At 38.3% G+C, this 27,967-nt stretch overlaps 1 protein-coding gene across 1 annotated transcript in view; it reads right to left on the bottom strand.

Annotated features, from left to right (window-relative positions):
• Positions 1 to 27,967, bottom strand: part of CSMD1 (CUB and Sushi multiple domains 1) — a 1,157,523-nt gene that overhangs the window by 221,533 nt on the left and 908,023 nt on the right. The window contains exons 13-16 of the mRNA XM_070954938.1: positions 11,670 to 11,852; positions 8,625 to 8,951; positions 7,700 to 7,894; positions 1,233 to 1,371 (exon numbers count right to left, since the gene is read on the bottom strand). Of these exons, the coding sequence (XP_070811039.1) occupies positions 1,233 to 1,371; positions 7,700 to 7,894; positions 8,625 to 8,951; positions 11,670 to 11,852 (844 nt within the window). The remainder of the gene's footprint in view (positions 1 to 1,232; positions 1,372 to 7,699; positions 7,895 to 8,624; positions 8,952 to 11,669; positions 11,853 to 27,967) is intronic.

The following is a 27,967-nucleotide window of genomic DNA, read 5'->3' as shown; positions in this document are numbered from 1 at the left end:
TGTTACTACCTACCTACATAGATGAACACTCAGGAAAGAGTTCATGTTTAAAGAAAACCAGACTTTTTACTTGTTCAAGTAAAATTTGACAAAATATTCCAAAAAAGCAAAATATTGAAATTATGCAGAAAATTGCAATAAGAAAACTTTGATACCATTGATCAATATAGAAATCCAACAGCTTTATCTTTTAAATCTGTTCCCACAACAATATGCATCTTACCCGGATGAGCACAGCTATGGAGTGGTAGGACCAAGAACTGGTACATTTCTGTCTGTTCTGTATGACAAAAGATCTCATCCCAAGGATTATTTTCCTAGTTCATTTGTTAATATTATTTAAACTAAAGTTATAGAAGTGGGGACATTAACCCAACTCTCCCTCCCTCCCTCCCTCTCTCTGCCCTTTTTTAATTCCATTCCCTCTGCTGGAGACTCCTCCTCACTCCTTCTTTTCCATTTCCATCAACATGTCTATTCATTTTATTTGTCTCTTTCAGTTTTAACTATTTTTGTTCTCTTTGACTACATCCTTTGCAACCATTTCCTCTTTCTAAATAGTATACAATGTCTTTCTTATCAATTTAAGTTTTTTCACCATGTGCATGATTTTTCCTCTTCTAGTCTATCATTCACCATGTATCTTTTTGCATACTTTCCATTAGCAAAACTCGATACGTTATGCAGGTGCAACTTAATTCTTTGAAATCTGTTCCAAGCAGTTTCTGCTTGAAGGGTGGGCAATTATGGCCCCTTTACATCCTGTGGACTTCAACTCCCAGAATTCATAATCAATAAACTGTCTAAACTTCTCTTTTGTATTGCTCACATTTATCACCTCCTACCTATCCTTGGATATTTTGACCAGTTTTAAGTGACTAATGGTTCTCCTATTTTGGTCTGATAAACTGTAAAGGGAACGACATGGCTACAGTCACTTTGTCTAACTGATTTAAGAACCCTGCCAATCACTTGAATAAAGAAGAGAGGAGATGCAAACTTCCTCTTCACTATTCTCTGCACTTATGCCCTGATGTAAATTCTTCCTCTTATGATTGATTGTTTGGAAACCATCAGTTGGAACAATCCACATTTCTATTTTTTTCGGTCTTCTTGTAAGTAACTTTTTATTTACATAGATTTGTATATAATCATCTACATTGTAGACCCTCTATCGAGCTGAAAAAATATCAACAACAAAGCATTTTCTAGTTGTTGTTTTTTTTACTCACTTATCAAAGGTGATCTTAATGGAGTGCCCTTTCTTGCCTTCAATGACCCATTCGCAATTTAATGAATCTTTGTAGTACCCTGGCCATCCTGGTGGCAAAATAATGCCATTAGATGCGGTCAGGTGGCCACCACACGGTGCTGAAAAACAAATCATAATGATAACAACTAAATTGAGGTGTCAATTACACTAAAATATAGTCATATTAAATTCAAGTGTTCTATGGCTGAATTTTAAAATAGGTTGCAATTTCGATGACAAATAATCCTTTGGCTCTGTCTTGTCTAATCGTCTTAGTTTGTCACAAACACTACCTGCAGAATAGACTTCAGTGTCTACTTGAAAAACAACCTTTGTTATCAACTGAACACATTTTACTCACTGCTTTTATTCAATCTAACGCTGGTGCTCCATATAGTCCACTGTGAATTTGCTATGCCCTGATCATGCTTGCCTCACGATCACAATCTCAGTACATTTGTCTGCATTGGGCAGTTTTAAAAATTTGATAAATAAAATAAAATAAATATGACTAAGGTAAAATAATTATTAGAAGTATAACAGCAAAATTCCTGCTCAGGGTGACAACGGAATGATCTTGAGTCAACCACACCAAGTCTTTCAATCTATCCTCCTGCTCTCTTCCCTCAATTACATTAAATCAAATATTAAATGTGAAAGATAATCAAATATTAAATGTGACTATCTTATATATGCAGCCAACTTGCCATTAAATTTAGTTCCTCACTGTTCCTCATGTTTGTTTCATCCTGTTGTAGCATTAGTTTATGATTTTTTTTAATACACACACACACAAAATATCACATTTCCTGCCACTTTCTATATTATCATTAGTATTTATAATGATATTAAGTATATTAAGCACTTAATTCATACGCTTATACGTCACAGTTCAGGATGTGTCGATGGACATCCATATATTAGCATTAATAAATGAACATATTTCAAAGAATGTTCAATTCATTTTGATTTTAAATTTGTATCAGTCTAGTATGCTTATATATTGTCCATGTAAGTTGAGCCAGTGCTATTTATACTGGGAATATTGTGTTCTATTGTGATACTACCAGAATAGAAAAACCCTTGAATTATTCTACAACATTTGCGTTTAGGAAAGAGTGTATTTTTTTAAAAAAAGAAAGAAGAATCACTTGATTCTCAGAAATATATTGGAATTGAATTATTTATCTTTTAAATTGTGCTTTCTTCAAATGCCTCAGTGACATATTTTCAAGCTTGAGAATTTAAAATGTCACCGGCAGAAAAAGCATTCATAACTCTGAATATTTGTCTCTTATTAAAACTTTGGTGTTTTTTTTTTTTTTTCTAGATCACAGGTAGTCCTCGACATTGAAGCCCAAAAATTTCTGTTGCCAAGTGAGACAGTTGTTAAGTGACTTTTACCCATTTTACAACCTTTCTCACCACAGTTCTTAAGTGAATCGCTGAAGTTGTTAAGATACTAACACGGTTGTAAAGTGAATTTGGCTTTCCCATTGACTTTGCTTGTCAGAAGGTCATAAAAGGTGGTCACATGACCCCAGGCTATTGCAACTTTCATAAATATATGCATCCAAATTTTGATCACATGAGCATGGGAATCCTGCAACAGTCATAGATGTGAAAAATGGTCCTAAATCACTTTTTTTTGGTGGTGCTGTAATGGTCGCTAAATGAAAAGCCCCCAAAGCTCCACCCGTCTCCCAGGTTGCATAGACCCTCAGGGCCTGGGCCTTCGGCTGATGCTGTGCAATGCCAGGTCCGTAGTAAATAAAGCCCCTCTCATTTGTGATATTATTCAGGAGGGGGGTGCGGACCTGGCAGGTGTTACGGAGACCTGGTTGGGCCAGGAGGGGGGGTTCCCCTCATTGAAATGTGCCCTCCAGGTTTCCTTGCTTTCCATCAGCCGAGGTCACAGGGGAGGGGCGGGGGGGGGTAGCGGTTATCATTAAGGAAGGTCTGAAACCGAGGGAGGCCACTGTCCCTCAGACGACCGGCTGTGAATCCCTCCTTGTGAAATGGGGCCACGGGGTTCAGATGGGTTTGCTGATCATGTACCTGGCTCCCTGCCACGTGGCAGCAGCCCTGCCCGAGCTACTCAATGTCATCGCCGTGGTGGCGGTTGATATCCCCAGGCTTATGGTCATGGGGGATTTCAACCTACCGTCCGTGGGCGAGGCGTCTGAGGTGGCTCGGGAGTTCATGGCTTCCATGACAGCTATGGACCTGACCCAGTTAAATCATGGCCCTACCCACACGGGGGGAAACACGCTGGATCTGGTTTTTGTCTCTGGACAGTGGTTGAGTGATCTCGAGATAGGGGATATAGTCACCGAGCCCTTGTCATGGTCTGATCACTCTCTCCTTCGTCTCAACCTTCGAACCGCTACACCCTGCCGCAGGGAGGCGGAGCCGGTAAGATGGTTCCGCCCCTGGAGCTCTGGACCGGGTCGTGCCTTTGCGGCCTCTGACCCGGTGCCAATCTCATTTAGCTCCTAGGTTTACTGAGGAGCTGAGGGAGTTGAAGCACCAGAAAAGATGCCTAGAGAGTAGTTGGAGGGCCAGTCGTTCTGAATCTGACCAGACACTGGTAAGATCTCATATTAGGAATTACCTAGTGGCGATAAAAGCAGCGAAATGTAGTTACTTTGCTGCTCTTATTGCGTCATCAGATAATCGCCCGGCCGCCCTGTTTAGGGTGATCCACTCCCTGCTCCACCAGGAAGCGCAGGAGGACCCCTTGGAGGGTAGAGCCGAGGATTTTGTTCAATATCTATATGACAAAATCTCTCAGATTCTGGAAGATCTGGACTCTGACTGGGTAGTCTCAGGGGGAGGGACTGGGGCAGGTCTTGAGAATGTTATCTGGGATGAATTTGATCCTGTGACCCCTGAGGACGTGGACAGGATTCTGGGTAGACTGAACGCGACCACTAGTTTATTGGACCTGTGTCCCTCCTGGTTAGTGCTGGCTTCTCGGGAGGTGACACGAGGCTGGTTCCAGGGGATTATAAATGCTTCGTTGGGTGAGGGTGTCTTTCCTGCTGCCTTGAAAGAGGCGGTGGTGAGGCCTCTCCTCAAGAAGCCTTCCCTGGACCCGGCAATGTTGGTAAATTATCATCCGGTCTCCAACCTTCGTTTTGTGGCGAAGGTTGTTGAGAGTGTGGTCGCGCAACAGCTCCCCCAGCACCTGGATGAAACGACATATCTGGATCCGTTCCAGTCGGGCTTCAGGCCCGGGTACAGCACGGAAACGGCATTGGTCACGTTGGTTGATGATCTCTGGAGGGCTCGGGACAGGGGGTGCTCCTCTGTCCTGGTCCTGTTAGATCTCTCAGCGGCTTTTGATACCATTGACCATGGTATCATGCTGCACCGGTTAGAAGAGTTAGGGGTGGGAGGCACTGTGTTGCGGTGGTTCTCCTCCTTTCCCTCTGACCGGTCGCAGTCTGTGTTGACAGGGGGACAGAGGTCGACCCCGAGGCCCCTCATATGTGAGGTGCCGCAAGGGTCGGTCCTCTCGCCTCTCCTGTTCAACATTTATGTGAAGCCGCTGGGCGAGATCATCCGTGATTTCGGGGTGGAGTACCATCAGTACGCTGACGACACCCAGCTGTACATTTCCACCCCGGATCACCCCAACGATGCCCTTGAAGTGATGTCCCGGTGCCTGGAGGCCATACGGATCTGGATGGGGAGGAACAGGCTCAGGCTCAACCCATCCAAGACCGAATGGCTGTGGTTTCCGATGTCCCGATATAGTTGATGCCATCACTGACTATTGGGGGCGAATAATTGGCCCCCACGGAGAGGGCTCGCAACTTGGGCATCCTCCTGGATTCACGGCTGTCTTTAGAAGAGCACCTGATGGCCGTGACCGGGAGGATTTTTTATCAGGTTCGCCTGATTCGCCAGTTGCGTCCCTTTCTGGATCGGGACTCATTACGCACGGTCACTCATGCCCTCGTCACCTCCCGCCTGGACTATTGTAATGCTCTCTACATGGGGCTCCCCTTGAGGAGCACCCGGAGGCTCCAACTGGCGCAGAGTGCAGCCGCGCGGGTGGTAATGGGAGCGTCATGGTGCTCCCATGTGACACCTCTCCTGTGCGAGCTGCACTGGCTCCCAGTGGTCTTCCGGGTGCGCTTCAAGGTTTTGGTTACCACCTTTAAAGCGCTCCATGGCTTAGGACCTGGTTATCTACGGGACCGCCTACTACCACCAATAGCCTCCCACCGGCCAGTACGCTCTCATAGAGAGGGACTCCTCCAGGTGCCGTCAGCCAAACAGTGTCGGCTGGCGGCCCCTAGGGGGAGAGCCTTCTCTGTGGGGGCACCTACTGTCTGGAATGAGCTCCCCCCAGAGATACGGAGGATCCCGAATCTGCGCACCTTCCGCCGCGCTGTGAAGACCTTTTTATTCCATCAAGTGGGCTTGGCCTAATCTCCTCCCTCTTTTAATATGTAAATTTTAATCTGTTTTTATATTATTGGGGTGTTTTAATCTGTCTGGGCCAAAATGTTTTAATTTGATTTTATCTGGTTTTTAAATTTTGTGTATTTATGTATTTTATTGCTTGGCTGTTCACCGCCCTGAGTCCTTCGGGAGTAGGGCGGTATACAAATCAACTAAACTAAACTAAACTAAACTAAACTAAACTAAACTAAACTAAACTAAACTAAACTAAACTAAAAATTGTAAGTCAAGGACTACCTGTAGTTAGAAGCACCTGAGGGCTACAAGAGGCAAAATAATTATATTTATTCTTTCATTTGTTTTTTAAAATATTAATTCATATATCATACATTTCACTCTGGCCTAATACATAATTCCCTTTGGTCGCACCGATTATTATTATTGTTATTTGGCTTTGGGTTCTATCTAACCCCATTTTATCCAACAACATTGAATTCAGCTCTCAGCATTTTTGAGATTTAAAATAAGACAAATTTATGTTAAAATTGATTTAAGAGAACATGCCAAATGAAGGGACTTTTGACAATGTTGTAATAATTGCTGCAAACGGGTTGCAACACTCCTAGAATATAGCTTTGGACATTGGAAGAAAATTGAGAAAATGGAATTACAGATTCCATTGTCTCCCTCCTCCATCTTATTTTTTTTTTTCTTTCACTGGAACTAAAGTGGAGAAATGCCTATGTTCTAGTTTCACTCAGACCTTTCTTTCAGCCAGTCAAGCATAATCATACTAAATTGTCTTCCAGCTATCTAGATGGAATGGGATTTCGAAATTGAGTTTCCAATTGCCAGAAGAGGGGCAAATGTCTGTCATAAAAAATGAGGAGTTCTTCCAACCAAGTTAAGCCATTACATTTAAGAGCTATTCTTTGATGAAATCAAATCTTGGGGGGGAAAATGGTAGAATTAAATGTGAAAGAGTATTTTGTGTGATTTGAAAGTATTTCCATAAACAATCCTTCTAAACCTGTTCAATCATTTCTATTTATAGGAATTTCTCTGGGTTTTCAATAAAAAGTCTAAAAAGCTTTCTCATTGATTTACTTTTGCATGTGGAGAAGGGTGGATGATCGTAGCTACCTCTGAAAACTGACTCAGCCTCTCTGGTTTTAATCTCGATTTATTTATTTAATAATTTATTTAATAACACAGATTTAAAAATCAGGACTAAAGGTGAATTATAAAATAGCTCATCAGACACAGCTCAAATGAAAACAGTGCAATACAAGACAAATTTATAAATCAAAACAAATGTTTATATGCATTTATTTTAAGACTGACTCATCACTCGGTAGTTATTAGTCATCAAATTGATATGCCATAAAAAAGGAACAAAATTATTGTATTAAACCAATTAAAAGCAGAAGTTTAAATTAACATATTAAAATCAATGGACGATAGCAAAAGCAAAATAATCATCATAATAAATAAATAGTGAACAGAGATTAAATTTAGAATTGCAACAATCTCAAGTACTAAGAAATTAAAATTGATCAAGAAAATAGAAAATATTAATAAGAAATACATAAATATTTCTTCCTGAAAATGTATTTCACAGCTAGAGCTGACAGCAACTACTGAAAGTCCATTCTCAGAGTAGTGATCCATCACATCTTAGATTATGGGGGCACTTGGAAAATATGTAATTCAGGTAGCAAAATCTGGAAAAGGACTACGACCTTCTAATACCTTTATCACAAAACATTAATTTTATTGATAGAACCACTTTGAACCTGACCTGGAAACAATTAGACCACTGTTGTATATTATACATTATGAAATACTGACATACAGTAATACCGATATACAGTAATACACAGTTCCAGTTAGTATCCTCCTGAATTTTCAAGAATAGCCTCAAATGTCAAGCATAAGGGTACCAAATGGAAAATTACCAGGTCTAGGATAATTAAAACAGTGTAAACAACATTATTGGATTTATAATTGAAGACATATTAAAGTTCTTACCTTCACAACGTGGGACAGTTGAACTCCATACAACATTTCCATCTTGCAATACACAAGTTATAGTCTCTGAGCCCTGAGTTTTCACAAAGCCATCATCACAATGAAAAGAAACTGAACTTCCCAGAAGGAATCTGTCTCCAAAGCGCCTTCCATTGATGGGGATTCCTGGATCATGGCACTCATTTTGACCAAATGCTAAATTTTACAAGAAAAGACATGGGCAATTCCATTTAATACATAGATCACTATTACAATATACTAAATGCATACAAGCTCATTCTATGTAATTTCTATCACAGATTTATCATTGGTTTTCATGTTTGATATGATGACTTAACTACTTTGGTCAATTATAATGACAATTCTGAGACACTTGATATTGCCAAAGATAAAATATGATAAATCTGAACCAGACTGAAGCTGCTAGAGAAAATTGACATTACTACAATTTGGAGAAGTAAAAAAAAGTATTAATTGCTCTGACAATGGGAATGAATGAATGAATGAATGAATGAATGAATGAATGAATGAATGAATGTTCTAGCCATCTCCACCACATAAATTGTACACAATTATATATGCTTACTAGAAATAAATTCAGTGAATGCACAATTATATTTCTCAGGATTATTGTTCTGCTAATTCTGTACAGTTCTTCATTAATAATGAAGAAATTATTAATTTCTTAAGGGGGAAATTATGTAAATCATCTAAATGGAAATACAGTACTAAATTAACACATGATAAGCAATATAAATTAAAAATGACTGACCTGATTCAGCCAGCATCAAGGAATATCAATTCCTACCGGCTTCATCCTCTGTGAAGCGTTTATATTAGGTCTCCAAAATTAAATCTTATAAATACTTACTTTAGTTCTATGAAGCCTAGCTTATTTAGTCTGAAAAATAAAATGAGTACTTACTAGTATAGGTTATATTGAATCCCCTTCCAGTAGTTGAATGATCTGATTGAAATTCAAGGCGTACTATGTGTCCATTGCTAGCAATTTGAGAAGGCACTTCATTGCCCGAAAAAGTACCAAGAGCTGGTAGGTCAGAAAACCCATCATCTTTCACTGTCAAATAATCAAACTGAGGCTCTACATCAAAGTCATTAAAAATAAGATGTATCCTGCTCCCTGGTTCAGAAATAATCAGCCATACACAATTCATGTTGTTTCCATATTCTTCGGGGTAGTTTGGTGAAAGAATAATTCCTGAAGGTGTTGTGAAGTTGAAGAAACATGAGACTGCAAAAGGAAAACGAAAAACAAAATATCAACAGTCCATGCGATGAAAAGGGAAAGCTGTCTAGAACACAACTCATTATATAAACGAGTCTCAGGATATATCCATGCTGTTTAGAAATCTAAGAAATAGAAGCATTGGTATTAGCTAGCCAGCAGTCAACTCTCTTGCCCTATTGGGGAGATGTGTGGCATATAAATTTAATAAATAAGTAAATAAAGGGGAAGTGAGACTAGATATTTAAGACATTTAAGAATTCTCCGATTTTCATCTCCCTGGCTTTGCAATGTGGTTTCAGGCTAGAGAAAGGAAGGAAGGAAGGAAGGAAGGAAGGAAGGAAGGAAGGAAGGAAGGAAGGAAGGAAGGAAGGAAGGAAGGAAATCAATCATGGTCTAGGGCAGTGATGGCGAACCTTTTAGAGACCAAGTGCCCAAACTTCAACCCAAAACCCACTTATTTATCGCAAAGTGCCAACACAGCAATATAACCTGAATACTGAGGTTTTACTACCTAAAATAATGATAAACAAGGCAGAGTTCAGCTAATTGTTCTAAAAAAAAAAACCAAACATGATAACTGCACTTTTATGCCCCTTCATTTTTTTCTGCTTTTTAAATATTATGTTTAGCAACAATAAAAAAGAAAAACTTTTGTAATATAATTATTCTTTCCCTCCCTCTCCCTTTCTCTTCATCCCCTCTCTCTTTCTCTGTCTGTTTTTCTCTCTTTCCCTCTATCTCTCTCTTTCTCTTTCCCTCCCTCTCTCTCTTTCTCTCTCTCTCTCTTACCCTCTCTTTCCCTGGAGAAACCCAATGGAGCTGGGGCGAAGGCGCACATGCCCACAGAGAGGGTTCTGTGTGCCATTCACCACCAGGGGTCTAGGGCCTATATAGGATATTGGCTCAAAATAAAGCAAAGATATTAACAATTCAATTGTGGGTGAGGAAAACAATCTTCTTACCTTGCTGGGGCCTGTTATACATACTATCTACGAATAGAGAAGGTAAGACGGTTATGATACATAAAAACAGCTTCTCTCTTACCAAGAGATTATTGGCAATTGATTCATATTGAAAGGATGTATTTCAGGGCTGAGATCAAGAATACACTGACTGCTGGCCGGCCAATACCAAGCCTTCTATTTCCTAGATTTCAAAACCGTATGCATATTTTAGTATATTACCTGTCCTGGTACTTAATAGAATCTCTCACTGAACTGATAACAGATTTGGCACTGGAGTCTCTCCTAAAGTCATCATGTTGGCTTACTTAATTATTGACTTTGGAATGACTTTCTTAAGCAGCTCAGGAGTCCACAACAAATACACACATATAGAGAGAAGGCTTGGGGCTTGTCCAACCAGTTGCTACTGATATCGTGACTTTTTTTTGACATCTTCCTCTGCTTCCAGCAGGGATACTACTGCCATTGGGTATGACCTTATGAATACAGGTAGTTCTAGACTTACAACTGTTCATTTAGTGACCATTTGAAGTGACAATGGCAATGAAAAAAGTGACTTATGAGCATTTTTCACACTTACCCTTGGCAACTGGCCTGTATTTATGAAGGTGGCAGTGTCCTAGGATCATAAGATCACCTTTTGCGACCTTCTGACAAGCAAAATCAATGGAAATGCCAGATTCACTTCACAACCCTGTTGCTAACTTAACAAATGCAGTGATTCAGTGAGTAACTGTGGCAAGAAAAGTCGTAAAATGGGGCAAAACAGCTGTCTTTCTTAGCAATGGAAATTTTGGGCTCAGTTGTGGTCATAAGTCAAGGACTACCTGTATATGTTAAAGTTTTCTTTGTACAAGTAATGCTTGTATGCTGGCTGAAAGAAGAAGCTAATGTCATTTTTCTTGTGACAAATAACTACATTGTTCATAGGATCTGAGGGCAAGTGATGAATTATATCTCAAACAGCATAAGAAAAATTCCTAACAATCAGGGACACTCAAAAAATTTAAAATATAGGTGGGCAAGTGAAAGCTCTCTTTCCATGTTTTCTTAGTCATGCTGCAACTATTGTTGAACATGATAATCAAGAACAATAGCAACTGATAACTCAGTTCTCTATGAGAAAGCACAAGTTACCATCTAATAGTACCCAAAGTTAGTGTAAATAACAAAAAAAATTGATTATCAAAAATACATTACAATCAACCCAAGTTTTATCTTATGGTCTGTATTATGTAATGTGATTTCTCAATCAATGATGTATGCAACCTCATTAAATTTAAAATAAAGCCATTATGGAATCCTCTCTCAATAAACTTGTTGATGTATGTCTTATAGGTAAGGGTGATCATTTGTGTATTAAGTTTAACATGTAGAGGTTTTTTTTTAAATGTAAAACAATATGACACAACTAAAATACATTCAAATATCTCTATATAATTGGATTGCGGTTTGAAATACAACACAGCATGGGCAAGCTTTAATTACAATGCAAACCAAATTATTATTTTTTTTCTCCTCTCCTACTTATAGGGCAAGCTTATTCTCACATATTTTATTTAAGAAGATATTTTAATTAAATCAAACTCTATTTGTAAAAGGAGAAAAGAACATGAATAATAAAACAGTAGAGTAAACGAGTATATCCCACAAGCCGGCATTCCAAGTGAAGAGGATATTCAAAATTTTTGCTGCAAATGACTGTAAATTACAGACAGAGATCAATACAGTGATAAGAAAACAGATGAGAACTTACAAACACAACTGGGTTTATTGCCAGACCACTGATTGTTCTGCTGACATGTGATCATTCTCTCTCCCACCAGTTCAAATGCTGCCTGACATTCAAAAGTAAGAGAATCTCCATGAAGGAAACTATTCCCAGTCCTCTTCCCGTAAGATGGAACTCCAGGATCACCACAGCCGCCTTTCTCTATTTCTATATAAAGGGGAAAATAATTGACAGAATTTAAATGGCATTCTGCATGGACTTCAAAGCAACTGCTCTATCATTACTTCATCCTGACCCTGAAAACAGACAATAAGATAAAGCCCTCTCTGTGTGAAACCAAAAGTTCGGATTATTTGCTGGCCAAGGAAGACTTCTTCAAAGTTAACCTTCGGTCAGAAATTCATAAAGATATTCTTCTTTCTGGGCCAAGATTACAGGGAGAAGCCCAAGACTTCAAAGGACAACATAGGTAGCTCCTAAGTTATTTTATTGGGCAATCGAGTCATAAATTGTTGGCCACAAAGTGAACATGAATCAGCAGTGTGATAGGGCTACAAAAATACATCAATTCACCTGAGCCTGCCTTAATAGAATCATATTTTTTCAGATCATGAAAATCCTCCGAGAGCCATGAACCTGCCCTCTGGAACAACAGCCCCCAAGAGAGGGGTGGGGGAGAAAGCCTGTTCTTCAAATGGTAAGACTGTTCTCAGGTCCCAGATTAGGTGGAATTGCTTGTGGGATACCTGGCGATTTGTTTTTGGCCTTGTTAAGGGGCTCTGAGTGTTCATATTTTTAAATGTATTCTTTGATGTTGAAATTGTAAGCCACTCAAAGTGTTTGGAGTCAGACAGACTTGTAATCTAATAAACAAACAAATAAACTTGCTAACATGAAAAGTCCTGTAAGGATGTATTGTTTAAATGCAAAATGCTTCGGGTAGAAAAGGAAAATGGAGAAGGGGAAAACAATTTATACTTTTCAAAGGGATGCAAGGTTATTACCTAGAAGAATTAAGATTCTTTCATAAGCAGTTCTAAAGGGCAGGTTAATATAAAAGAGATTTAAGTTATACCACAAGTAATAATATAGTTTGGGACAGGATTGGGCAACTAAAGCCCCTTTATGACCCGTGGACTTTAACTCCCAGAATTCCTGAGCCAACATGGATGTCTCAGGAATTGTGGGAGTTGAAGTCCACAGGTCATAAAGTGCCATAGTTGCTAAGCCCTGCTTTAGGATGATAAGGGAGTGAGTTATAGTTGCCAGAGTCTCCCACTCAAGATAGAGCTGCAACTGGTACACCATCCAAGGTTGGCAAAGGTACCTGTTGGCCACAACTGGCAAATCAGCAATAGCTATGATTCCATTATAACTTGGAAACTATGCTTTTGTTCCTTTGGGAAAATCCAACTCCAGAGTTAAAATTAGAGCAGATACAGAACCAAATAGTTTCTGGACAAAAAAAAGTAATTCTGTGTTGTTTGGCTATTAACTTCAACTTTTATTCAGACTCCAGACACAGGGTAAAAATACAACCCTAAGACAGTTTGCTGAAGTAGAAACAGGTAGACCTTGAGTTCTAGTCCTGCCTGAGGCACAAAGCCAGCTGGGTAGCCTCCGGTCAACATCTCACTCAGCCCTAATCCATGGCAAATCACAGCAAATCATTTCTGAAATCTGGCCAAGAAAACTGCAGGATCTTATCCAAGCAGTTGTCAGGAGTAAAGGCATGCCCCTCTCACAAAAGATTAAAGCATTATTTTTAATGATCTCCAGAATATGTCAGCATAGAGCAAAACACTTCAATCGATGTACTCTACTGATTAAAGATCAGATTTATCATATTTTATCATTGGCAGTATCAATCTCTCTGTCACTTGACCCCTGACGAAACAACACTGTTTTCTACTGTTACTCAACTTGGCAATTTTCTCTTGGTGGTATATAACTTATTAATCCAATAAATACATAAATGGGCAAAGCAGTAAATGAGTGATATCACAAACTGTTGTTCCATGAAGAAGGTTTGTACAGTATATGAAAATCTTGAATTGTAGACATAAGATTGAACCATCTCATTGCTGTACTTCATATGGATCTACACCTCAGTTCTCAAGGAAACTGAATGAGCAGAAATAGCATATATGATCTCAATTCTCCATGGCATAATTATCATGTACTGTACACTGGTTTTATGTTAGATATATACAGTATCTCACATATATGGTCTGCTACACAACATTAATGATTCAGTAACTTTTTTTTTTTTCAACGAAGCCTGAAACTAGCACAACTTTAAGAAAGGAGCAAGTGCTAACTAGGAGAGTATAAAGCAGTTGGGATAACATTTTTTTTCCCCACATTAAGATATATAACTGATTTAATCTTCCCTTATGAAGAGCTTTATCTTGGAACTTCAAGGGACAGTTCCATTAGCTTTTGCAGCTGCTGAAATATCTTTTGTCCTTTCAATGGTTGTCAGGGGAAAAAAGAGGTTTTGGGTTATTGTATTTGATCTGTGTAGAGAAACTTTGTGCAAAATAAAGCAGATACAAAGGAGTGCTTTACACAGGCACGTAATGAGAAGACTTCTTCTGTAAATGGACTGTTCCTCTTGATTTGGAATACAAGAAAATATCTTTTCTGTGAAATTCACCCAAACAATAAAATGGGAAATTCAGGGCAATTATCTCTGTTTATTCCAAATCTGAACGAAATGAGCTTCATAATGGCATATATTTTCATGGATTAGAGCCCATCTCATCAAGCATGTTATTTTCAGTAAATTTGTTTATGTACATGAGAGAGAGAAAGAGTAAAAGATGGAGCTAAATGACTGTGAAATACTAAAAATACATTATCTAACAATGAATTGAGAAATAATATTGTTAAAACTACAGTGCTAATTGAAAACAGCAATAATTGGTGATATTTTAACATTACTAAAAAAAAAAACCATCTGCAGTATATAACAGGAAACTATCTAATCAGATCTAGTTTGTAACTGCTGAGTAGTAGTGCTTTGAAATTACATGGCTGAGAACTATAAATTTCCACTGGCAATACTACTTGGCAAATACAATCTGGCAATATTTCCATTCTTCAAAGAAACCAACACAAATGTCTGCTGAAAACCAACAGGAAGCATTTTTTTGACAATTCCAATTGAAATATCCATATTATCCTTTTCTTTGCAAATTGAAAAATATCAGGGTATATTTTTATCCAAGTGGAAAGTTACCATTTCCATTTACTTCCACATCCATTTACTCTCCCTTACTTCTAAGAAGTCATTTAGTATCATTTTTTCAGACTTAATTTTTAATTTGTCCACATTATTTATGAAGTGTTCAAAAGAGTTGAGATTAAAACTTTGATTTTTCAGCAGCCCAAGAACTCTAATAGACTTTTAAGAGCACTTCTCATTGTGTCAATTACCATGAAGATGCAAATCAATCATAAAGAATTAACATAAATTTCTCTAGGGTAATTTTTTTTTAATTTTACTATATATTATTAAAGAAGATTGAGATGGCTGGGTTATTACTGAAAATATCTGATAGTATTTTGACAGTCATTCAGATTGTCAATCCTATTCCAAGTTGGAAACACATTTGAGAAGGCAGAGAAAATTGTTGCTAAAATGTCTGCCTTAAAGTAGGCTTTCTTATTCTTCACTTACTGCTGTGTGAAGCAGGAAAGGAATACACATAAAAATCACTTGCTTTGAAAGAAGTTCTTGAAACACACACACACACACACACACACACACACACACACACACACCCCTATATATATTCTCTGGTTTGCCACTAATATACTAACACAAAAAAGTATCTGCATCAGGGGTGGGTTCTACTTACCTTTATTACCGGTTTGCAATGGAGCCACGCACGCACTTGCTTCGTTCACACGTGCATGCTCTCTCTTCTGTGCGTGCACCGAAGCATTTTCATGACATCAGGGTGAGTGGGCGGAGCCTCCCATCAGTTTTACTACTGGTTCTATAGAACTGGTGTGAACCAGGGGCAACCCACCACTGATCTGCATCCACCCATGATAATGCTTATATTGCTTCAATATTTACTCATGTAGCAAAATTATGTTGTATGTTTCATTCTGATATATCAATTTTTAGTAATCTGTATGGAAATTCTAAAATGTTGCAGCCACACAGCATCTGGAGAATGCCAGGATAGAGATATCACATTATAAAATCCCTAATCTGTTCTCTCACATTCACACAAAACATTTAGTACACTAGATGACATGGTCTCCTTCATCAGTTTCCACTACAGCCAATTCTAATTTCACAAACATTCAATTCATTGCTGTCCTAGGATTTGTATATTTTTCCTATATAAATGCATTTTGAACTCCCAAATTAAAAAAATTAGGGTGTTTTAAAGAAGCAGTCTTCTTTAGATACAGCATTATTATTTGGTGATAGACATAATGTGAAACTTGTTGTATTGCCATTTTTTGGAATTCTGTTTATGAAGGGAGAATGTATTTTTTCCATACACTAATAAACACAGTTACCAATATAGAACCAAACAAAAGCAAAACAGTGTATAGAATCTCCCTTCCTTCCAATGTGAGGCATTGATTATAAGATATACTGAAATCCCTTCTTTCCTTCTTTCCATCCGTCCCCCTGCATACAGACTCTTCGCTGTTTCTAGGAGAGGACCACTTAGAAAAAAAGGACTGCAGAATACACAATAGATTGCATGTTCCAGTCCTCTAACTTGAATTCACTACAAATGGCAATATTCTTATAGAAAATAGAGTATGATAAGTATATTACGTATATTTCCCCCATTCAATTTAGTAAAATGTGTCAGTCATTTATATATCAAAGATTTTTTTTTCATGCCAGCGGGACTTTGAGATGCCACAGCCTCAGGATTGATCCTGCTGAAGAATTGATCTGCACCTCATCAGAGACCATGATCCTTAAATTAATGTGCCACTCAATCTTATCAATGAAATGGATGAAGCACCTCAAATTACCACCTGCAGTTCCATTTAGTAAATCAAGTGTAGCACAGAAGAGAAATTATCAATACTGCTTGTCATTAGGGATGCCAAGTATTTTTTAATCAAGTGTTTCAAGAAGAGCATACAGACAGCCCTTGCTACCGACCACCTGTTCAGCATTGTGATAGCAGTGAATGAGTGGTAGTTACAATCACTTTTCAAAGTTCCAGCCCTTGCACAATCCCCATCGTCACCACATTATGATTTAGGATTTTGGTAACCAGCTTGCATTTATGATGGTTGGAGCTCCCTGTGGTCACTATTTGCAACCTTCCCTGCTGGTTTCCCACAAGCAAAGTCAATGGGGAAGCCCGCAGGAAAGGTTGCAAGATGTTCTGATAAGTCCACCTCCAGCCTCTCTTCACTTGTGTAGTACCCTCCTTCTCCCCCAACCTCCCTTCATTCCTATCCTGCTTCCCACAGCCTTTAGCTCATGCATAGCCTATGCCAGGCCTTGCAGGCTCCCCCCACCCCCCTGAAGCAAGTAAGGATCCCCATGATCCTTACTTGGAACTCTGTTTTCTGGTTAACAACCTGAATGTCTTGGGTTTACAATAGCAACCTTCATTCCCAGGATTGTCATTGCTACGTGATGTGGTTACATGACATTGTGCTTTATGACCACATTTGCTTAGCAATGGCAATCCCAGTTTCAGTTGCTGTAACAAGAGGACTACCTGTACCATGCTTCTTTTTGCCATAAATGTCCACAGACTTGTTAATCATGGCAAGCACAGATTGGAGCCCATCGTATTTTAACAAGTATTGCCTTAAATTGACCTTCAGTTATGTTTGACCTTCAAAATTGCCTTAAATTGACCTTCAGTTATGTTACCATTTCATTGCTGCCTTTGATTTTCATAGGAAAAGCAAAGTTACTAACATGCACAGAGCTAGAAAATGAAAAGAGCTATCATCAGTCATTCATCTAGGTTAGTCAATTTATTCAATGTCGGTCTCGCTGACTAATCAATGCTAGTCAAGACTGGCTAGTAAAAATAGCAGGATTTGGAAATGAAAATTAAAGAGACAAAAAAAATGGGAATGTAGTGTAAAGAAAATCATTGCTTATTTGAAGTGTGATATTTGATTTTTACAATTAGAAACTACCTGTCATGCTTCAAAAAGCTTCCAAGATGAAGAGTATTTTTCTTTTGTATTTTGTACCCTTTTTAAAGGAAAAAAAAAACATTTTCCTCTCACTGCTAGAGAAAGAAATTTATTTAGAATAGCTTGGGAGCTGATCTCAATTATTTTTATTCTTTCCTTATTTTCTCTGAGACTGTCTCATGATTAATTTGCCATTGGTTCAGTTTTTCTAACTTTGGAAATAAGCTAAAGAAATAGAATGAAGTTGCATTTTTGGTGTCTATTTGCCAATTTAATAAAACAAGTCTAGCATTTCTGTGAGATCTATTACATCTAGTAACAGAATAGTGTGGCAATCAGATCCACTGAGTCAGATAGATCTGACCTTGAGAAATGTGGAAATCAGAATAAACTGGAGTTTCAATAAAAATTCACCCACCTGTGGATAAACCCAGATTGCTTTGATCATCTTGTACCTTCATTATGTATCAGTTAGATTATTATAATGGCACATACAAAGATGCCTTTTTGTCTGGTATTGTCATGGAAAGTATTGAGGAAGTGTAACTGGCATTATTTTAAAAAATGTGTTAGAGAAAAAAGGGAATAAAAAAAATAACCAGGAGATAGCCCTGTCCCCGGAATCCTTCCTCTTAGGTATGACTGAAGATGGTCTCGACAACAATAAAACCCAACTGGCAATTCAAATTATTACTGCGGCTAGATTAGCCTTTGCGAAACTCTGGAAATCCAACTCTACCCCCTCTGAAGAAACATTAATAAATAAAATTCTAGAGTGCGCAGAGATGGCTAAATTGACGAGCGAGCTAAAAAATGAAGAGAACTCTAAGTACTACGAAGTATGGGGAATTTGGTATAACTGGTTAAAGAATAGGATAAAAATATGATAATAGGCTATGATTTGTTAGACACCCGAAATGGACTTAATTGTATAGAAATATAGAGAATTGTATAGAATTGTATATTGTATAGTTATGGATGGAATTCACCTAATGTTTGATCTATGAAATGTGTAAACACTGCACCTCGGATCAAGATTGTGATTGTACATTGTCTTTTTAAAAATTGGAAAATTCAATAAAGTATTTAAAAAAAAAATAACCACTGCCAAGAATTGAATTAGAAATAACATTAATACACATTTTTCCTACTAGTAGTACTGCCCAATCACAAGTACCACCAGAATTTTAGCGATCTGAAACACTTTTTATAAAGCTGCATACTTCCAATCAAAATTAAAACCAAAAAAATAAAACATTTCCCCCCCTGTATTAACTGAATATGGAAAGTTTTCTTCTGCAAACAACTTGTATTTCAATTAGAAAAACAAAGAAGACTGTCATGGATATCAAAGAGCACTCTACAAGTATGGGATGAAGGGGTTGCTAAAGAACAGGGCTGGGGAATTCTGGGAGTTGAAGTCCACAAATTTTAAAGTTGCCAAGTTTGAAGACCCCTGCTAAAGAGAATGGCAGATAGCATTCTGGTATATCAGCTCTTGTATTTGGTTTTCTCTCCAGCATAAAGAGGGAAGCCCATCGCAGAAGCCATTTCCAAAAAAAACTGGGAACTCTTAAGCCCATAACTGAACTCATAATCAGTTAAAAAAATGCAATAACAGATCTGAATGATCGCCATTGCTCTCTTGGCAAATTCTAGTGAGATAAATGTGTCCTAAGAACAGCAATCATGTTTGATATGCAAAGAGAGAAAGAGAACATGAGGGATGCTGTTTCAGCTTTAATTACCCTTGTGCCTTTTATATCTCATGAAAGGGAATGATGAATCTGTCAAAAACCAGCAGAACTTCCCCTGAAATTAATAAATAAACAATGCCTTCCATTTAGAGTTTAGAGGCATGTAATATTGTAAAATTCTAATAAAATACCAAATACAGAAAAATGGTTAAAAACAACAACAACCCTAACTGTTAACTGAAAACACAACAGCATTAGAAGCCCAATAACTGACAGTCAATCTACAGAGGCATTTTACCAGATTACAACCTTTAAGATATAAAGTGACACCAAAAACGTTTGTTTAAAATACTCTTTATTTTGTTTGAAACTCCACAACAGCCAAGAAAAATGCACCTTGGTGCAAGAAGTGTAAACAACTAAGACTCAGCCTAAGGGAAAACTTTCAAAAGAAACGGGAAAAGGTTTTGTGCACAAGCCAAATAAAAGAAAATAATGTAACTTGTGTTTAGGTGTACACCGAAGTCTCTATGTAATTGAATTTTATCAGAGACCTGGAACATTTACACTTCATAATCTTGGAGAAGGTGTGCTGTCTGTCTTCCTAAAGACAGTCTGGCTTCTGGGAAGACTTAAAAACAGCTCAAACAAATCCGTTTCTGGCTGTTTAGTGCTAGGGGCCAGTCTGAGGAGTGAGACTGAATTGGAGGCACAGAGCTTAAGCGCTTCTGACCTTGCAACTCAAGAGCCAGATGACTCTCTACAGATGAAGTCCTGAAAGAGTAGAATTTACTGGAAAATACACCTGCTCTGTTCTGGAGCAGTCAGGTAATCTCTTACTAGATACAGAAGCAGCAGTCAGAGTCAGCTGATGGAGAAACTTACTGTAACAGATCCTCTACAGTGGAAGACTGACAGAGTAGAACAAAGATTTTTAATGAGAGCCCCCAAAATAAAGAGAGACTTGCTTACATCTGTACTCTCTCTCTCTCTCTCTCTCTCTCTCTCTCTCTCTCTCTCTCTCTCTCTCTCTCTCTGTGTGTGTGTGTGTGTGTGTGTGTGTGTGTGTATATCTATATATATATCTATATATATATCTATATATATATCTATATATCTATATATCTATATATATATATATACACACACATATATACATATACATATACACATACACATACACATACACATACACATACACACACACACACACACACACACACACACACACATATATATATATATGGAACACATTTATTTATTTATTTATTTATTTGTTTAAATTTCTATACCGCCCTTCTCCAATGTAGGACTCAGGGCGGTGAACAGCCAAAGTAAAAACAAGACATACATACAAAACATACAAAATCTAAAAAAGAACTGTTTAAAATAATTAAATAATTTTGGCCGTAATTAAAACATTCCAATTTAAAATCCATTTAAAATTTGACTCAAGCCAGCCCAGCTAGTTGAAATAAATGGGTTTTCAGGGCCCGACGAAAAATCCGGAGGTCTGTTATTGTACGTAGCTCTGGGGGGAGGTTGTTCCAGAGGGCGGGCGCCGCCACAGAGAAGGCTCTCCCCCTGGGGGTCGCCAGCCGACATTGTCTGGCGGACGGCACCCTGAGGAGGCCCACTCTGTGGGAGCGTACTGGCCGGTGGGAGGCTATTGAAACCCAAGCTCTAGAAAAATCTGATCACAAACCCAAACTCTGGCTCAGATACGTAGATGACACTTTCATAATCTGGCCACACGGGAAAGAAAAACTGGACAACTTCCTCACAGACCTCAACAGCCTACACCCCAAAATACAGTTCACCATGGAAACAGAAGCTAACAACCAACTTCCCTTCCTGGATGTCTTAGTATACAAGAAATCCAATGGCTCCCTAGGACACACCATCTACCAGAAGAAAACACACACAAACCGCTATCTGCACACACTCTCAGATCACCACCCAGCACAGATCAACTCCGTAGCCAAGACACTCATCTCCAGGACAAAATGCTTAGCTGACGAACAACACCTAAAAACCGAACTACACACTCTCACTAACATCCAACAGATTCCAAAGAAATAAGATTACCAACCTAATCCAAAAAGAAACCCCCACTAAAATCCAAGACAGAGAACAAGAAAACGGCAAAGCCCTCCTACCATACATAAAAGGCACCACAGACAGAATCAGCAAGATCCTCCACAAACACAACATCAAGAAAGCATTCTGCACAAACCGAAAAATATCCACCATCCTAAGAAACCCCAAAGACAAAATTGAGTTAGAAAATCAAGGAGTATATGAAATCCCATGCACTGCCTGCCCCACCACATACATCGGACAAACCAACAGAAGAACAAGTGCACGCATTGAAGAACACAAGAACTCAGTCAGAAAAGAAGAACCAACTTCTTCCCTGGTCCAGCACCTTAGAGCCACAGGACATGAAATTGACTTTAAAAAGACCAGAACTATCACCAAAACTAAACACTTTAACAACAGAATAATCAGAGAAGCCATCGAGATAGAAAAACGCCCACACAGCATAAATAAACGAGATGATACCTCCCGCCTACCAGCCATTTGGAAACTCGCCCTTATTGACAAACGAGTCCCTAACACTAAGAATGACACCAGACCCACACTCACAAAAACCACACAGGATGTCACCACCACACATCCACGCAAAAAAACAAACCCAAATCCACACCGATGAGGCACGACCACAAACCAGAAGCCAGACCACAGTTGCATCATTAGCCATTTTAAACCCCTCCAATCCATACATAAAGCAAACTGACACCCACCATGAAGAAGTGGCACGATCACGAACGCGAAGCCAAACAACAGCAACACAGCTCACCAGCTCAAATCCCCCTGCAACTCAGGCTAACCTGAGCACAACCAAGCCCCTACCTAAACAGAACACACACCCAGCCAATCAGGGCACAGCCAACCCCCCCATCCAATCAGAGCACAGCCAAGCCCCCACCCAATCAGAACACACCTCCACCCAATCAAAACACAGCCAAGCTCCCACCCAATCAGTTCACACCCCCACTGGCAGTTAAAAGGAAGTAACTGCTGCGATCACACATTGCTCCTAGAAGCACGAAGCCGAAAACACCAGCCTGAAGATGACGAATGAGACTATGTTGAAACGTCGCCAAGACACTTCCAATTCTACGTGGGAGAAAACCCAAATAACCAAAGATATATTTATATATATTTATATAGGCTTAGAAGTCAAGAGTTCTGTTTTTAATTTCAGTGCTCAATTCCTGATTGTGAGCAGTTCTATTTCTCTGAGATCCTTGGATTGCTACAAGACTATGTTCAATTTTATTCCAATATCTTGGATTTGCCTTCATCAGAAGGAAAGAACTCTTGCCACCCTTGCTGTCCACACCACTCACCAATGCTGGCCACCAGGCTTAACCTGTTGGTGAACCCTAAACAATAAAACAAAGATTGCTTAAGTCTTTCTGCCTGTTTCTATGGTAAAACTGACTAAACATGTGTCCCACTAGGAAATTGGCATATACAGGCATCCACTTGACATATAGAAATCCTTTATCCACACAATGAGATTCTCCCAACACCAGATCCATCACCCAAAGGCCAACACCTGGACACACAAAGGGGCAAAGCTTATTTTACCCTGCAGAAAATACTACTTTGACCCAGCTTAATCCTCTGAGGCAAACACATTGGCAGACGTCTTCACACATTTCCTAAACAAAGACTAGACTTTCCTATCAATATTACTGATCCTGTCTTTTAAAAACTCATGGCCCTCATCGATTGCTAAGCTGTTCATTTCACTGTTAAATAAACTCTATTTTTGCCATTGAGCAATTGTCCTGTGTTGTTTGAACCTGGCTCAGGATGAAGTAATTTTTTCTCTACGTGGAACTTCAACTTTCTACTATTGAAAGAAGTATCCCTGTACCATCTCCGAACTCTTGCATTCCTACATTGTGGGCCAATTTACAACTGCCATGAATCCCTTGTATCTAACCTCCCCATTTGCAATTTCTGGCACAGGCCATTTAACTTCAAGATTTGGGGAGTTACATTTTTTTAGTGATTTAGCCGTCCTTCCTTAGAAGTGAAAAAATATATATATAACAGAATAACTGAGTTGGAAAGGACTTTGGAGGCCTTCTAGTCTAACCTGCTACTCAGGCAGGAAATCCTAGAGCTGCGGTGGTGCAGTGGTTAGAATGCAGTATTGCAAGCTAACTCTGCCGGTTGCCAGCAGTTTGAATCTCACCGACTCAAGGTTGACTCAGACTTCCACCCTTCTGAGAGGGGTAAAATGAGGACCCAGATTGTTGGGGAAAATATGGTGACTCTGTAAACCACTTAGAGACAGGTATAAAGCACTATGAAGTGGTATATAAGGCTAAGTGCTATTGCTATACAATTTCAGACAAATGGTTATCCAATTTCTTCTGAAAACCTCCAGTGTTGGTGCACCCATAACTTCTTGAGGCAAGTTGTTCCACTGATTAATTGTTCTCATTGTTAGGAAATTTCTCCTTAGTTCTAGGTTGCTTCTCTCCTTTATTAAGATAAAGGTTCCCCTTGCACATATGTGCTAGTCATTCCCAACTCTAGGGGGCGGTGCTCATCTCTGTTTCAAAGCCAAAGAGCCAGCGCTGTCCAAAGATGTCTCCATTGTCATGTGACTGGCATGACTAAATACCAAAGGCGCATAGAATGCTGTTACCTTCCCACCAAATGTGGTCCCTATTTTTTTCTACTTGCATTTTTTTATGTGCTTTTGAACTGCTAGGTTGGCAGAAGCTGGGACAAGTAACGGGAGCTCACCCCATTACGTGGCACTAGGAATTCGAACTGCTAAACTGCCAACCTTTCAATTGATGAGCTCAGCATCTTAGCCACTGAGTCAGCATGTCCCTGTTCTCCTTGATTAGATTCCATCTATTGCTTCTTGTCCTGTCTTCAGGTGCTTTAGAGAACCGGTTAGCCCTTCTTCTTTGTGGCAGCCCCTCTGATATTGGAACACAGATATTAGATTATGGCACTTATGGCATTTCTTAGAAATGTTTACCTGGCAGAAGTGCTATTTCTAGGTTAATCTCACTGTGACTATCATCATCTGTATTCTAATACTAGTATAATACACCAAACATTTCCTTTGTGCTTGAAGTGTGTGATAACCAACTACAGGTTTTTCTCATCCTTTGCAAAAAACGTTACGACAAGAAACTGATTTGTAACAATAATTTATTCCCTCCTTTCCTGTGAACTGTTGAACCGACAACTTATTTATATCATCTTACAGAAATACACATACTTTTAATTAAATTTTAATTAGCAGTAGACCTCATGTCCAATGGACTAAAATTAAATTGCCTTGATGTCAAGCAATTAACCTGGTTGAAGTGATGGGTAAAAGAGCATATTTTTAGACTGTAACAAACAAGAAACTGTAAAGACTAACATCTAAAATGGAGCATAGATGAAATTTCAGTGATCAAATCTATAAGAAGTCTCTCAAAATCTTTTATAAAATGAAATGGCAATGTGAACGCTGTAATTCACATTTTAACTATTTAAGTATCCGATCTTCTGAACACACTGATTGCTATGGTTTCATCATTTTCTAGAAAGTTTAAGCTAGCTGTCTGAAAGGCTTAGTAATCATTGTTCATCTCACAAGTAGCCAGATGTTTAGACTGAATTTGGCATTTTTATCTACCTATCAAGTTCTTCCCAAGGTCCTGGGATAGGTAGAAGTTGTTTCATAGTGTTTGAAAGATTTAAGCTGTTCCAAGTAAAGCTGCCTTTTGCAATTGACTTTTGAGGATTTTGTCAATGCTGATGGTGTTATTTAGCAAAACTTCTCCAGGTTTATCTAACCACAATCTGGTACTTTGAGTCTTTCAACAGTACACCCCTCACCACTGCAAGTCAGTCCTTCTACATTGGTACTAGTTACATTCTTATAATCTTTCCTTCTATCTAATATAATATAATTTTATTTATTTATTTGCTGCCCATCTCGTATTCAAAGACTTATACATAATGTTAATCATCTCAAGACTTTGCAAGAGGCATATATATCAGAAAATTCATTTACTTCAAATGAAAACTCTGCATTGATTTGTTCTATGAGACATTTGTTTATTTTATTGTTCATTCATGGAATTGTCAAGAATCTTGTTTAATACCAAAATTCAAAAGCTTCAATACACTTCTTAAATTACTTCTTTAATATCCAAGTTTTCCATAGGGAAAATCAGTGCCTGCATAATTCTGATCTTTTTAGGTAGGTCTTGGTGTCAAAGTATCATTTCCAAGGCCATTATTGGTAACTGTACTAATCTGTGATATATTTCTTGATTGCTTGTTCCTTTACTGTTCATTGTCAACCCTAAAAAAAAAAAACACACACACCCTATCCATCACTTCAAAATTTTAATTGTTAATTCTACAGCTGGTTACTATACTTGTTATTAGTCTTCTGTTTTGCATATTTAAATCTTAGGCCCATTTTTTTTCTCACTGTGCTTCTTGGCTTTCATTATTAGAATAGTAAATCATTTGCATTTTCAGCTATCAAAGGATAATCATCAACATAGTGCAGCTTATGGATATTTTTTCCTCCAACTTTAAATCACACTCAGCTTTTTCCAATCCAGCTTCTCAGTATATATTTAGCATGTAGACTGAAAGAATAAGCACTCTCATTCCTTTGCTGACTTGGAGACAGTCCTTTTCATCATGTTCTGTCCAGACTGTGACTTCCTGACCTGGGCATACTTTTTTGCATGAAGAAAATATGAGGTTCTGGGATTCATATTTTCCTAAAGACATTTTATGCTTGACATGATTTGATATTACTGAAGGTTTGTGTGAAATTAATAACACACACATTAACTTCTCTTTGGCATTTTTTGACTTTCTCATTTATCCTGGGTGTATCAGCAATATTACTTGTTCCATTGACCTTTCTAAAATCAGCTCTAGTACCTGACATCTTTTTTCTAAATGTAGGGATTTAATTTATATTGAATGGTCCTAAGCTTTTACTTTGGTAGTATGAGAAATTTAGGATAGTGTATGATAATCTATACATTCTGTTAAATCTCCTTTCTTTGGAGACTTCTTTGGACCTTTCTGATCTGTGTTCTTTTCCAGATCTGATGGCATGGTTTGCTTAGGACTTTTATTAACTACTACTTCTGTTGCTTGTCTTATTTATATATATATATATTCCATTAATTCCTGCAATTTTCTGACTTGATAATGCCTGGAGAGGTGATTTTACTTCATTTTCTAGTACATTGATTGTTAAAATATTTAAGCCAATTATCCCTTTTTCCTGATCTTGAATAATGTCATTACCCCTCCTTTACCAAAAAATTCCAGGCTTTGCTACCTTATACAAAGTCTTAAAAGCAGTAGTCCCAAATTGGATCCTCCATTTGTAAAGCAGGCTGTTAGGAGAATAGACTCCAATGAGTAATGTACATCAACTGAACTTCTCCAGTGATATCTCAGCCTGGTTTATTTATTGGCCTCCTCCTTTGACAAAGAGCACTGAGAACAATGTTTCAAGCTTCATCTTTGTGGTTCTTAAACTTGTTATGCTGGGCTTTGAACTTTAGATTGTGCCTCACTGTGTCTGTCATGTTTTCTGTTGAATTTGTCATTTGTTACGGTAATTGAATACCTGTTCTTAACATGCCAACCCTTGACTATATTGCAATTGCCGTCCTTAGTTATAGGTTAAAAAAAAGGACACAGCTTCTAAAAATTCTGCCTGAATTTATTTATCTGTGTATTGGCAGGCATCCAGCAGTGCTCAGAAAAGGTGGAGGGACTCAATGAAAGTGGGATGGATGTACTGTTGGAAGACCTGAAGGACCAGGTTGAGGGCAGATTATCCTGGAGGGGAATATAAGAATGTGTTTGCTAAGTGATTATGGCGCATAACCAGCCAATCAGAAGTGATTTTCAACTCTTCAATTTACATTTATTAAGGGGAAAACATTTCATCGTGGTTAAACACATGGCTATGCTGGTTGTGAATGTATATGCTTCAAACTGCAAAGACCCATTAGTGAAGGTGTGTTTGTGTGCACCCATGAATATGCAATACCCCTTTCCCTCATTTTGGACATTCAGACATTTACTGTTCCACCCTGCTTATTTCTTTAAATGTGGCTTTCAGCACATTGCACAAATGTTTATGTGGTTCTTGATCCAAAAAGGTTATTCACTCTTCTTTGAATAATGCAATTCTCTGCTAAAAAAGAAAGGGAAGCTGAAATATTGTACATGTGACTTTTCCATGTAATTTATTTATACCATATAGTCATACAAAATCATAGTTGAATAACAGCAGCATAAAACTAATTTTGATTCCACCATATTTTAAATATCATAAAAATTATTTTGAGGTATTTCATCTATTTAGTAATAGTTTTTCTC

The sequence above is a fragment of the Pituophis catenifer genome, unplaced genomic scaffold (genome assembly GCF_029215685.1).
Source record: "Pituophis catenifer annectens isolate HBS135680 unplaced genomic scaffold, rPitCat1.0.hap2 SCAF_1, whole genome shotgun sequence".
NCBI classification, from domain to species: Eukaryota; Metazoa; Chordata; class Lepidosauria; order Squamata; family Colubridae; genus Pituophis; species Pituophis catenifer.
This window is presented reverse-complemented; position numbering and strand designations above follow the sequence as displayed.